This window comes from Maniola hyperantus, chromosome 7, assembly GCF_902806685.2.
Source record: "Maniola hyperantus chromosome 7, iAphHyp1.2, whole genome shotgun sequence".
In the NCBI taxonomy this organism is placed as follows: domain Eukaryota; kingdom Metazoa; phylum Arthropoda; class Insecta; order Lepidoptera; family Nymphalidae; genus Maniola; species Maniola hyperantus.
The window spans coordinates 1417358-1431126 of record NC_048542.1 but is presented as its reverse complement, the minus strand read 5'-3'; the positions used below and the strand labels follow the sequence as shown (position 1 = coordinate 1431126).

Sequence of the window (13769 nt, the reverse complement as noted above, 5' to 3'; positions counted from 1 at the left end):
TTAGAATATTGCAGTGTTGTTTGGCGGCCTCACTATGCTACACATATGCTTAGGATTGAGCGAGTGCAAAAGCGCTTTCTTTGGCATCTTACGTTTGCGGCTGGAAAAGTAAAAAACCTAAGAAGTTATAATAGCAGACTAAATTTCTTTAATATGGAATCCTTAGAAACTCGTAGAACAAAACTCGATCTCATATTTTTATTTAAGATTTTCAACAACAAAATAGATTGTTCTTCTCTTTCAAATAGCTTTAAATTAAGGGTTCCTTCGAAATATCCTAGAAAACCTTTAAATTCTTCTTTATCTTTTCCTCGACGCTCAACAGTTATGGGTGCTAACTCGCCAATCCCTAGAATAAGTCAACTTTATAATAAGCTCAATGTGCTAGACATACACGCGGACTCACTGGTTAAATTCCGGAATTCAGTTCATATGGCATTAAGTGAATTGCCATAGTAATTTACTTGATGCCATGTGAACTGCTTACCTACATTTGTTTATTAGTTTATTATTTATTTATATTATTTATATTATTATTATTTTTTAATTAAGTAACTTTTTTTTAGTAGTAAAATTACCTGACACATTCGCATGCGGTGATTACTTTTAATTAGCTCGTCATATTATCTTAAAACTTTTGTATTGTTAAATTTGTATTTGATGTATATGATTAGCTGTTAGTGATCCAAATAAATGAAAAAAAAAAAAAAAAAAAATATTGTCACAGTGCGACAAGGCTTTTTTGACACTTGGCGAAAATTGGAACTAACGCCACCCTCTTGTGGGTTGTCATGCTGTCCCCTTCTGTTTTGATCGTCTCTCGTCTCCACACTGTTGACGTGTGTGGTTGTTGGAGTGTTGGCTTGTTGGCCGACTGTCTGAAGCCGGCATAAGATTCAAGCACAGGCTATCCGTGGATCCAAGATCCAAACAAAGAATTTCTAAGTACTAGGTAGGTAGGTACTCCTTTTATTTCTGGTCGGTGAGGTACTCGATGGATCCAAAAGAAACCTTTTGACAGTTGACAGTTATTGTCATAGAGTAGGATGGTTCTTGTATATCATTGTCAATGTCAAGGAGGTTATCATCTTTGAAGTTTTTGAAAATTAGAAAACAATGGTACAAACTACAAATAAATCTGTGTGTTCAAGTCTTTCATTAAAATAATTGCAAAAATCGTAATAATTTAACTAACTGGTGTATAAAAACGACCAGAGTCTAGAACCATATTAGTGCCCAAAATTCGACCCAAACTTTACTAATCCACCTATTCAAAATGAGCAAGAAAACAAAACCAATATCTTTCGGTAAAATTAGCTTTAATTTTACCAAAGGCAGCTTAGATGAAAACAAGGATGAATCTACGTCAGGTTTCGGCACGTTCGGACGTACGCCGATCCAGGAACAGAAGGATATTGAGGAAATTGCAGACGACTTGGAAAGCCAACATGTCCACCAAGTAATTTATTAATTTTACCAAAGATTTTCTTTAGATAGATTGCTAAAAAGCATGCCAGACATTAGCTAGTTTATCTATACTAATCTCTATATACAAAAATGAATCGTTGAATGTGTTGCTGATCGCAAATCTCGAGAACAGCTGAACTGATTTCGCTAATTCTTTTTTCATAATATTCCTTGAAGTACGAGGATGGTTCTTGAGGAGAGAAATATTTTTTTAAAATCCTGAAAAAGAATCGACTGTTAGGCGGTACGACGTTCGCCGGGGCTAGTATTATAAGTATACTTATGTGATTGTGTCTGTCCTTTTTACGGCGCATTCGTTTAATCGATTTTAGCGATATTTGGTACAGGTATAGCTTGCATCCCAATACATGTAGTTGGGACAGACATGGGTTATTTTTAACCCTGCAACTTCGAAGAGTTTCTTCACATAGGATTTTTAAAAACCTAAATCCAGCTGGCAGATTATGGGCATCAACTAGTAAAAAAAATCTAGTAAAAATAACACTACCTATAATTATAGATGCAAAAGTGTGTTTGTTTATTGGTTTACCGTTCAATCACGTTGCAACAAAGCTATAGGTTGTGATTTATGCATGGGTATAGTTAAAAAACCTGGATAGTGCTAGATGCTTTTTAAACACCTGAAGTAAACTTTTTAAAGATCAGTTAGTTACTGATGCCAGAGACTTCAGGTGTTTAAAACTGTCTGAGATTTTGCATATATAGGTTTTTTCCACGATGTACACACCCACAATAAAATGATTTTTATAAATTCCACAATTCGCATAGACAAAATTCTGATGGTATTTCTAAACATAATTTATTTGCTATAGATGAAGTGTGTGGCTATTTTAATTTACTTATTTGTTTATTTATTTTAGGTGATGGGCATTAGAAACTTTGGCAAGAAAGCAAAGAACTTTAATGTTGAAGAAATGATAGAACAAGCAAGAAAAACTGCCCACGAAGTGAGCAAAAAGAAGATGGAAGAAAGTTTAACTGAAAAAAGTTCTGACAAGAAACTTGAACAAAAAGATGATATCATAGGTCCTTTACCACCAAAATCAACAAGAAATGATAAATCCGGTGATGAATCAAGTGATGATGATGATGATGACTTGATAGGGCCCCCTATACCCTCAACTCTGTTGGCAAAAGATCCTGATAAAGTAAAAAGTAACGATGGTAAAAATGATGATACAAAAAGTGATGGAGACAGTTATGATGAATTGAGCGGTTCTGATGATGAGGACCTGAGCTTGGAGAAACGAATACCTAATACACATGAGGTTAGCTCAAATCACCAATTATAGACTTTAAGATTTTTTTTCAGCAATTTGATTTTTTGAAAAATCACCTGGTTTACAGAAAGAAAAAAACTAGTCAAGAGCTAGTCAGACTCTTACACTAAAGGTTCTGTACCATTGTACAAGAAATGCTACTTAATATTATAAATGTGAAAGTGTGGATGTTTGGATGTTTGTTACTCAATCACACAAAACCGGCTGAATGGATTTGGATGAAATTTGGAATGGAGATAGATTATACCCTGGATTAACACATAGGCTACTTTTTATCCCGTAAAATCAAAGAGTTCCCGCGGGATTTTGAAAAATGTAAATCCACACGTATGAAGTCGCGGGCATCAGCTAGTAATCAATCAATCAATCAGCCTGTTTGCGTCCACTGCTGGACATAGGCCTTCCCAAGAGCATGCCACCACACACGATCCTCCGCCTTCCTCATCCACCCACTTCCCGCTATCTTCTTAAGGTCGTCAGTCCAGCGGGTTGGAGGTCGTCCCACACTGCGCTTGCTGATACGCGGTCTCCACTCCAGAACACGTCTGCCCCATCGGCCATCGGTTCTGCGGCAGACGTGGGCTGCCCACTGCCACTTCAGCTGTCTAATTCATTGGGCTGTCGGTCACTCTGGTTCTCCTACGCTAGTAATTAATAATAAATTCATGTTTGTCAGGTTGAAATGCGTCACGGCACAAAAGCAGTGGTGGCTCTGGCCGTGGACCCCTCTGGTGCCAGGCTGGCGACTGGCTCTGTGGACTACGAGGTGTCCTTCTGGGACTTTGCTGGTAAGACTTCATCTAGCTGCTAAATTCAGTGTTATCTAACAAAATTTTGTCTCTTTTAGGGTTCCGTATCTCAAAAGGAAAAACGGAACCCTTATAGGATCACTTTGTTCTCTGTCTGTCTGTGAAGAAACCTACAGGGTACTTCCCGTTGACCTAGAATCATGAAATTTGGCAGGTAGGTAGGTCTTATAGCTGGCATTAGGGGAAAAATCTGTGAATTTGTGGTTACATCATAGGTACAAAAAAAATTAAATTGTGGTCATAACCTAAGACAGTAGGAACGGCATTCCGAACCAGTGGTAAATTAAAACTACCTGACTATTCATAAGCACTAAGTTTACATGAATAAAAAAACATTCTATTCTATTCTATTCTATTCTAATAATTAGTATTTTCAATTTTCGAAGTAAGAAAACTATATCAAGTGGGGTATGATATGAAAGGACTTCACCTGTGGATTCTAAAACCGATTTTTATTTATTTTTACGCATCATAGTTTTTTAATTATCGTGCAAAATGTCGAAAAAATACGACTGAATTACGGAACCATCGTTGCGCGAGCCTGACTTGCACTTGGCCGTTTTTTTTTGTGTGATGTAACCTCCCACCGGAAATGGTGGACTATGGTCTAAACCCTTCTCATTCTGAGAGGAGGCCCATATTCAGTAGTGCGCTGGCGAAGAGTTGACGTTAATGATGATGTTGCTTTACCAGCCAATCCATTCTTAAATTGTTTCAGGTATGGACGCATCAATGCGATCCTTCCGCACGCTGCAGCCCTGCGAGAACCATCCAATCAAGGCCCTGCAGTACTCCGCCACGGGGGATTCCATCTTGGTAGTCAGCGGTGCAGCGCAGGCCAAGGTGCTGGACAGGGACGGCTTCGAGGTGCTGGAGTGTGTCAAGGGGGACCAGTACATTACTGATATGGCCAGGTAGGTATAGGTTTTTTTGACAGACACGACGGATCTTGACGGACGGACGGATCGGAGACGGAAAACAAAGTGATCCTACAAGGGTTCCTTATATTCCTTTTGATTCTATTCCTTTTCTGTACACTGTAAATCCTGTTCTTGCAATGTTGTTTATAAATTTTTACAGAACCAAAGGCCACACTGCAACACTGAACAGCGGATGCTGGCATCCGCACATCCGAGAAGAGTTCATGACGTGTTCCCAGGACGGAACCCTGCGCCTCTGGCTCACGGAGAACCCTAAACAACACAAACACGTCATCAAACCAAGACAACAAGGCGGCCTCAAAACCAACCCAACTTCCTGCGCCTTTTCCCGAGATGGCAACACCGTTGCTTGCGGATGCTTCGACGGCTCCATACAAATGTGGGATCACAGAAAAAATTTTGTCAACACAACAGTAACTTTGCGGGACGCGCATCAAAAACAATCCGAAATTTCGTGTATATCCTTCTCATATCTCGGCTCAAATCTAGTGAGTCGAGGAAATGACGATACGCTCAAAATCTGGGATTTAAGAAACTTCAAGAAACCTTTAAACGTTTTCGGTGATCTTTTCTCGAGGTACGAGCAAACTGATTGCAGTTTTAGTCCGGACGATTCTATGGTTTTCACGGGGGAATCCTTACAAAGGGATCAAAATGTGGGTAGATTGAGATTTTTCAACGCGAAAACGTTTGAACCCGTCACGGATATAGAAGTGACTAAATCCCATGTCATTAAAGGGGTATGGCATGCGAAACTAAACCAGATTTTCGTTGGATGTGGGAACGGTATAGCCAAGTGTTATTATGACAACAAAAAGAGTTTACGTGGAGCCAAACTGTGTATAGTCAAAACTCATAGAAAGAAACAATCTATGGAGGTTGTCAGTTCACAGCAAATAATAACCCCACATGCATTACCATTGTTCAGACAAGAGAAGCTACGGACTAGTAAGAAGAAAATGGAGAAGGACAGACTTGACCCTATGAAGTCCAGACGCCCAGACTTGCCGATCACATCAGGTCAAGGAGGCAGAGTCGCTGCGTCAGGCAGTACCTTAAGTTCCTTTGTAATAAGGAACCTTGGTCTGAGTAAGAGAGTTGATGATGACCAGGATCCGAGAGAGGCCATCCTGAAGTATGCAAAGGACGCAGAGGAAAACCCGTTCTGGGTTGCTCCGGCTTATAAGAAGACTCAGCCGAAACCTATTTTTCAGGATGGTGAAGATGGACCTTCCGATGCTAAGAAACCAAAGACGGACGGTTGAAAAAATTATAAAAATCCATCAAGTGCGAGGCGGACTCGCACACGATGGATTCCGTATCTAAATACATAAAAGGAAAAGGCGACTGACTGACTGATTTATCAACGCGCAGCGCAAACTACTGGACGGATCGGCCTGAAATTTTAAATGCAGATAGATATAATGACGTAGGCATCCGCTAAGGATCTTTGAAAATTCAACCCCTAAGGGGGTGAAATATGGGTTTGAAATTTGTGTAGTCCACGCGGGCGAAGTCGTAAGCATAAACTAGTTATCGTATAAGGAATAGCACTTTTTAAATTTATCATTTGTTGTTATAGCCGCAATAAAAATACACATTCGGTAAAAATTTCAACTCTCTACTTGTTACCGTTAACAACATACAGCCCGCTGACAAACGGACGGACGGACTGTGGGGGTTTAATAATTGTTTAATAATAATAGGGGCGCCAACGGGACCTATTAAAATATAAATAGTATAAGTAATAAGTCCTATTGGGACCTATTACTACGTTACGTGGGACATTTTAGTATTCATAAATGATTATTTATTTATTTATTTATTTTAATTAATTTCGGTACGGAGCCCTAAAGAACTCCACAGGCTTCACACTTGCACTTTAAACTTAGAAATTATTTATGGACATAATTATTATAACTATACATTTTTATGTAGTTAAAATGTCAATGTAAATACTATTGTATAATAATGTAATTTTATTCTAATCGCATTTTATTAGCGTTGAATGAAATAAATCATAGAAAATCAATGAATGCATTTTATTTTTGCCTAGTGCTTAGGACGTCCGCCTTCTAATCGGAGGTCGGGGGTTCGATCACGCACCTCTAACTTTTCGGAGTTATAGTAGAACCAAAGATGCTAAATAGGGATTTACTCGAGCGTCCTGGATAGTGAAGATTAGGTGCTAAAAAGAAAAAAAGGTTATATGATGACACACATTCCTGGTTCCTTCGTCACCTTTCTACTATCGTACCGCAAGGCATCGCCAAGGTCTGCACCCGTACGTAGTCGAAATTCCACGGATACGTACGAAGCGATTTGCCTCCTCATTTCTGATCCGAACCGCTAAGATTTGGAACACCCTTCCAGCATCAGTTTTCCCCTCCAATTATAATATGGGTACCTTGAAGTCAAGAGTGAATAGGCATCTTCTAGTCAAACGCGTTCCATCTTAGGCTGCATCATCACTTGCCACCAGGTCTGATTGCAGCCAAGGTCTTGTCTATAAATTAAAAAAATCAAAGTGAATCTATAAGGGTTCCTTTTATCCTTTTGAGGTACGGAACCCAAAAAAGGTGTTGAAGAAAAACGAGACGTTAATATTGAAATTGTTTTATTTCTAAATTAAATTCTTATCATAATACAGTACCTAAATAAAAATACTACTTATACATAAAGTTATCTGTTATGCTCTAGCAGCGACGCTTTCTTGAGGTTCCCTCGTATCGACGATCGGATGAATTGGCGATCGCGCTGAGTTCTGCAATAAAATTAAGAAAAAACAATTATTTAAACAAATTATTCCAAAAATCGGGTTTCTTTTCTTTTCAGGGTTCCGTACCTAGGGTGCCAATGGGACATTTTAGTTGTACTCACTTGTAGAGTCTGTCTGTCTGTCAAGAAACCTACGGGGTACTTCCCGTTGACCTAGGATCATGAAATTTGGCAGGTAGGTAGCAGACATAAGGTGAAAAATTTGAAAACCGTGAATTTGTGGTTATATCACACAAAAAAAAAAAAATGTGGTCAAGAACTAATAATTCGTATTTTCAATTTTCGAAGTAAGATAACTACATCAAGTGGGGTATCATATGAAAGGTCTTCACCTGTGCATTCTAAAACAGATTTTTATTTATTTTTATGCATCATAGTTTTTGAATTATCGTCGCAAAATGTCGAAAAAATACGCCTGTAGTACGGAACTCTCGTTGGGCGAGCCTGACACTTGGCCGGTTTTTTTTATTAGTATATATAAAACACCAATAAGCCGGCAACCTTGCGGCGGTGAACAAGACTTTGAAGTTTCGCCAGTAACGGAGAGGTTTCGCCAGTAGTTATCAGTAAGATAAACATATTTACCAATTTCTTAGCTCTCTCGATGAGTATGGAGAAGGCGAAATGGTTCAGTATCACTCCGATGGGTAGCGCCACGCCTTGAAACCTGTACAGCTGCTTCACTTCACTCTCACTTGAACCTGCAAAAAATATTTTTTTATAAGTCTGCACTTGGCCGGTTTTTGGTTAACAAAAGCACAGAATACTACAGTGGTCAGTGACCAGCAAACAACTTGAGTAAAAAGCAGCGTAGTGTGGTATTTTTACTAGTTAATTGACTTTTATATTTTCATATTATTATATTATTGTAAAGCTTGTTTAAATTATCAAACGTACTGTTATAAATTTATATTTAATATCTATTTAAGTAATCTGTAAAAAATTGTAATCCTATTTGGCCTTATTTTCAGTCTGTTATTATGTAAAATTATATTGTATATATCGCTGTTGATTGCAAAAAACAAATAAAATAAAAATAAACAAGTGGGCGCTATGCCTAGGGGCGACTGATCAACCAATCGCGTCTTCCCGTGCGGTATAAAGCTCGCGCCAGATTGGTCCGCCAAAGAAAATCGACTACGCGCATTTGCTCCACATTCACGGTACTTATAAGTCTCGCAAATTGCTAATTCGCGTGTTCGCCATTTTAGTGACGTCAGCACTAGACTGAAGTTTCGAGCTGATGGTAGGTATATTTTTATGTCGGCTGACGTCAAAATGATGTCATTTCGATGTTCATGAGACATGGTTCCAGCGCAATAGCAATTTGTGGGACTTATAATCCTTAAAATACTTTAGCCGTACTAGCTTATGCCTGCGACTTCATCCGCGTGGACTACACCAATTTCAAACCCCTAATTTATCCCCTTAAAATACTAGTCACCAGCGAGTTTGTGGACAGCTGTGACAGCCACTTTGCCAATCTGCCCCGTGTTGCTGATCATGGGCCCCTTGGATATGTCCACGTGTTTCTCTATTTTGTACAGCGTCACTTTACCTGCAATAAAATAGAACTCACCAGCGAGTTTGTGGACAGTTGTGACAGCCACTTTGCCGAGTTGCCCCGTGTTGCTGATCATGGGCCCCTTGGATATGTCCACGTGTTTGTCTATTTTGTACAGCGTCACTTTACCTGCAATAAAATAGAACTCACCAGTGAGTTTGTGGACAGCTGTGACAGCCACTTTGCCGATCTGCCCCGTGTTGCTGATCATGGGCCCCTTGGATATGTTCACGTGTTTGTCTATTTTGTACAGCGTCACTTTACCTGCAATAAAATAGAACTCACCAGTGAGTTTGTGGACAGCTGTGACAGCCACTTTGCCGATCTGCCCCGTGTTGCTGATCATGGGCCCCTTGGATATGTTCACGTGTTTGTCTATTTTGTACAGCGTCACTTTACCTGCAATAAAATAGAACTCACCAGTGAGTTTGTGGACAGCTGTGACAGCCACTTTGCCGATCTGCCCCGTGTTGCTGATCATGGGCCCCTTGGATATGTCCACGTGTTTGTCTATTTTGTACAGCGTCACTTTACCTGCAATAAAATAATAGATTATTCAACATGGGTGTAATACAATGTCTTACGTTACTGGCCCTGGGATAAATCCCAAGTGTAACAAGGGATATCAGAGTAACTCCCGAGCGCAGCGAGGGTGTTGCATCTAGAATTCCCAAGACGAAGACAATTACCCCTGCGGATCACTTTGTTGTCTGTCTGTCTGTCTGTCAGTCAAGGAACCTATAGGGTACTGGTAGGTAGGTACTAGGTAGGTCTTATAACACATGCAAGGGGAAAAATCCGAAAACCGTGAATTTGTGGTTACCTCACAAAAAAATCTAAATGTGTTCATAAACAAATAATTAGTATTTTTGACTTTTAAAGTAAGATAAGTATACCAAGTGAAGCATTATACGAAAGGGCTTAACCTGTACATTCTAAAACAGATTTTTATACATTTTTATGCATTATAATGTCGAAAATGTCGAAAAATACTACTGCAGTCTGGAACCCTCGGTCGCGAGTCTGACTCGCGCCTGACCGGTTTTTATGTTATAAGCCCCGTAAATGGCTATTTGACGCATATTTAAGTAAAAATATACCATCAGCTCGAAACTTCAGTCTAGTGCTGACGTCACTAAAATGGCGGCCAGGCGCATTAGCGATTTGCGGGACTTATATGTGTCTGTCATTATCTCTTACCATTGGTCCTGGCAATGCTAGGTATCTGCTTGGTCTTGTGCGGGTTATCCACAAACATCTCCAACGCCAACTCTTCACTAACGTCGAGTCTGTCCACGGGCAGCTTTTTCCTGCACAGACTTATGTACTCCGCCGTGAGAGTGTGTAGTTCCTGTGGACTAGGCCGCCAATCTGATAGGCTTGGCAGATCTATGTCGTATATGAATGAACCACTTCGGACTGTAATGAAGAAAAGAGACAAAATGCAAAAACATTAAATGGTAATAATTTTTGTCAAGAATGATTTGAAATTGTGAATGAAATAATAGTCGATATTTTTTTAATACAGATAGTGAGCAAACGTGCAGGCGGGTCACCTGATGTTAAGTGATTACCGCCGACCATGAACATTTGCAGCACCAGAGGAACCGCCGATGCGTTGCCGGCCTTTTAGGAATTTGTTGGTCCGCCCCTTGAATAACCCCATGTTGTAATCTAGTGGGAACTCCGCTGATGAGAGTTTGTTCCACAGTTAGCATGTGCGTGGAAAGAAGGATATCGCACAGCGGACGGTCGAAGTGCACCAGACACTCAGGTGGTTGAGGGTGAAATTGCTTACGGTGGCGCGCGGTGCGGTTGTAGAAAAAGGAGGGTGGAATGAGTTCAAAAAGCTGTTCAGAGCACTCTACTACTACTATAAAAGTAATCCTATGTTTATCCATGCATATATGCTAGCTTGTATCCCATCACTCACAATAGTTTAAATGCTAATTTATTCCATATTATCAAAAGATCCTTACTGTCAGGTCCGGGGAAGCTGTGCAGCACCGCAGGCACGGCACTCTTGAAGGCCACAGTGGCACATGCGCCCAGCACCAGGGAACACGTGCGCCAGAAGGCTTTGTTGACCTGCTGTGGCTCTGCTATGTTGAACTGTTGGAACTAGAAGAAGAAAGAAAAGATGTTTATTTACCAACTACAGATTCATATTGAAAATCATTTTTCAAATTAAACAGGTAAGAATGAGGTAAATTATTACTTGGCTTTTATGCAGTTGCAGTAATTAAGTCAAAAGACAGGTCACAGATCAGTTCAGGAAACTAACAGCAACTTCGTCCGCGTGGAATTAGGTTTTTAAAAGTCCCGTGGGAACTCTTTGATTTTCCGAGATAAAAAGTAGCCTATGTCCTTTCCCGGGATGCAAGCTCTCGCTGTACCAAATTTCGTCAAAATCGGTTGAACGGATGGGCTGTGAAAGGCTAGCAGACAGACAGACACACTTTTGCATCTTTAATATTAAGTATGGATTTATTTTTATTTAGACTGAATCAGACCCAACTATCAACAATTTTTTTTACTGATTTTACAACTCTGGGTTCTAACCCTTTTGCCTAACTAAGCGCAACTACTTACTTGTAATGTACAGCTTTCAGTGAGTGGTCTATGCATGTCCCAATGTACTGTACCGTCTAACAGTGCCAGTGCACTATTGTCCGTGTGCCATTCACTGAAATCTACAAAGAAAATTAAAAAAATTAATATTATATTTGGTACTTAAGCGCAGTAAAAGTAATGGAGTAATGTCTACTTACGTCTCGCACAATCGTAAGGTGTAGAAATATCCTTGTTCATAACCAAAGTACAGTCTTTAGGTACACCTTTGTAGTTCACTTCAATTTTCTCAATTCTTCCTACTTTTTCAAGTTGCCGTTTCTTTTCTAACAAAAAAAGGTGATTGCGGCGCTCAACAGCTTCCTCGGTGCTTAGACATCCTTAAAATCACAATAAACTGTTAATATAATTTTAAAATCAAAGTAAATTTAATTTTGTAGGTATCAGAATTATTACTTATTGCAGCAAGATTTTTTGCACTGTTATTTAAAAGCAGACTTTTCGAAAAGGATAACGCATGTTGCTTCATTGTGAATGTCTATAATAATGTATTGTAATAATAATTGTTAAAAATTGCAAATAATTTACACAAACAAATAAAAATTTTGACTTTTGAGGTTATTTTCTAAAATCAAAACATGAGTTTGACATTGACATTTGAGAGAGAAATGTTGCCATACTCATTATTATTATTTTTAAGACCGGTCTGACACCATTTTGCCTCCTTCAGCTTCCATTGAAAAAACAAAATGTGTGTCAACCTTAAGTAAAGAGCAGATTTTTTAATTTTTTAGATTGTACTTTCTAGCCTAGCCCTTTAGGAGTTAGGACCCGATTGCACGTTCATTTTTATAAAATAAAAAAAACTATCAGTTTTGTGCAATCCCTGTTTGATCTCTTTAAAGGTAACTAAGTAATAACAATAAAATATACATAGGATATAGAATTCAATATTTTTATTTGTTGTGAATAATTTTTCTTTAAAGAAATTTTAACTACCTTTAGAAATAAAACAATTGAAAATGAAATGATTCATTTATTTCTTTCTTCTAATAAGAATACGAAATTCTACCATTTTATGCAATGATAGAAAATTAGAAACAACTTTACAATATTTGGAAATGATTTCCCAATTAAAGGTTGCTTAATATAAGACACTAATTATCTAGTTACTTAATACTTAAGTTTTTACTTAACCTACCATAGTTCTCTTTCTTCCCCTTGCTCGAACATCTTCATACTTGCTAATTATTTCCTTTATATTATTCTTACTATAATTTTTATATGCTTCAAATATTCTACTGAACAAATCTGGATATTCATTGTGTGTACTAATTAAAGCTCGCTCAAGCACATACAAATCAACACCTTTGTCTTCTGTGCTTGAATCTATGAAAGATAGGCCAAAATCTATTAGTACTAAATCTATATTAGTATGGTTTAACCATTTAGGATTTTCTTCTACATTACTTGGATTTCTTTCAACCAGTAACATGTTAGATGTAGTTAAATCTCCATGTATTATATTATTTTCGTGCATTTTACGTATCACCTCACCAATTTTATCAGCATACACATCTAATGTATTCATATCGCCCTGGTTGTTACTACTTTTTAAGTTTATAATAAAATCCTTAACTGTAATACTGTTTTCAAAATGTTGCATATAGATACGTCTGCGTTCAAAATCTACCAAATATAAAGCTGGAGTTTTGACTCCCGCTGTTTTACACCTTACAATAGATCTGGCTTCGTTTTTCATTCTTTCTTTGGTTATTGAAGTATCCAAGTCAGGATGCCGATAGTTCTTCTTGAATCTCTCCTTGATTAGAGTAGGTTTTCCAAGGTAATTGCAGATGTAAAGTTTAGCCTCGGCACCTTGTTTTAATATCTTTAATTCTTCCCCCATTTTGTGGTATTTTAATTTTGTAGAATAAGTTTATAACCTAAAAAATGTTATTATTATTGCCTTCTGATACCCACCTGGCTGGATGTGGATTTAGAAAACTGTAAGAAGTAAGTATAATAATTATGTATCTTTAAAACTCTTAAATTATTTTAGTCAACACAAATAAAATATTATTAACTTTTTCGCCAATAGCCATAGCGGCACCCACAGAGTAGGTACATTATAGCGGCACCGACCAGAAATAAAAGGTTAGCGGGCAGTGCGGGGTCTTGGGCTGGTAATTTGATTTTGACAGGACTTTGACAGTTGATGACTGATACTTGATACAGTGTTTCCACGCGTGATTTTGGTTTTACCCTAATTTCTGTAAGAATTCACTCTAAATTACTGTACTATTATGTACATACTAAAACCTATGTATCTATACTA

The 13769-nt window shown here is 38.4% G+C and overlaps 3 protein-coding genes across 3 annotated transcripts; 1 reads left to right on the top strand and 2 right to left on the bottom strand.

Moving 5' to 3' along the window:
* The first annotated feature begins 1076 nt into the window (after positions 1-1076).
* On the top strand, positions 1077-6550 carry LOC117983814 (gastrulation defective protein 1 homolog). The gene is made up of 5 exons (XM_034970440.2): positions 1077-1459; positions 2349-2756; positions 3445-3556; positions 4296-4491; positions 4658-6550. Exons 1-5 carry the CDS (start codon positions 1277-1279, stop codon positions 5781-5783), a joined length of 2025 nt encoding a protein of 674 aa, XP_034826331.1. The 5' UTR covers positions 1077-1276; the 3' UTR covers positions 5784-6550.
* Positions 6551-7128: 578 nt separating this feature from the next.
* mRpL39 (mitochondrial ribosomal protein L39) lies at positions 7129-12078 on the bottom strand. Its single transcript, XM_034970457.2, has 8 exons — positions 11888-12078; positions 11632-11811; positions 11453-11553; positions 10840-10981; positions 10061-10279; positions 9281-9394; positions 7882-7997; positions 7129-7282 (listed from the first exon to the last, which is right to left on the bottom strand). The coding sequence occupies exons 1-8, from the start codon at positions 11958-11960 to the stop codon at positions 7208-7210; spliced, it is 1020 nt and encodes a 339-aa protein (XP_034826348.1). The 5' UTR covers positions 11961-12078; the 3' UTR covers positions 7129-7207.
* A 374-nt stretch (positions 12079-12452) lies between these two features.
* Positions 12453-13615, bottom strand: Tcs5 (TP53 regulating kinase). The gene is made up of 2 exons (XM_034970464.2): positions 13519-13615; positions 12453-13438 (listed from the first exon to the last, which is right to left on the bottom strand). Exon 2 carries the CDS (start codon positions 13338-13340, stop codon positions 12624-12626), a length of 717 nt encoding a protein of 238 aa, XP_034826355.1. The 5' UTR covers positions 13341-13438; positions 13519-13615; the 3' UTR covers positions 12453-12623.
* Positions 13616-13769: the final 154 nt, after the last annotated feature.

What these genes read in the sequence shown, in the direction of transcription:
- LOC117983814 (XM_034970440.2), top strand. Translation starts at nt 1,277, where the DNA reads ATGAGCAAGAAAACAAAACCAATATCTTTCGGTAAAATTAGCTTTAAT. An exon ending in GTCCTTCTGGGACTTTGCTG is followed by an intron (nt 3,557 to 4,295) that starts GTAAGACTTCAT and finishes AAATTGTTTCAG; the next exon opens with GTATGGACGCATCAATGCGA. An exon ending in TACATTACTGATATGGCCAG is followed by an intron (nt 4,492 to 4,657) that starts GTAGGTATAGGT and finishes AAATTTTTACAG; the next exon opens with AACCAAAGGCCACACTGCAA.
- mRpL39 (XM_034970457.2), bottom strand. Translation starts at nt 11,960, where the DNA reads ATGAAGCAACATGCGTTATCCTTTTCGAAAAGTCTGCTTTTAAATAAC. An exon ending in AAAAAATCTTGCTGCAATAA is followed by an intron (nt 11,812 to 11,887) that starts GTAATAATTCTG and finishes TGTGATTTTAAG; the next exon opens with GATGTCTAAGCACCGAGGAA. An exon ending in CTGAAAGCTGTACATTACAA is followed by an intron (nt 10,982 to 11,452) that starts GTAAGTAGTTGC and finishes TTCTTCTTCTAG; the next exon opens with TTCCAACAGTTCAACATAGC.
- Tcs5 (XM_034970464.2), bottom strand. Translation starts at nt 13,340, where the DNA reads ATGGGGGAAGAATTAAAGATATTAAAACAAGGTGCCGAGGCTAAACTT.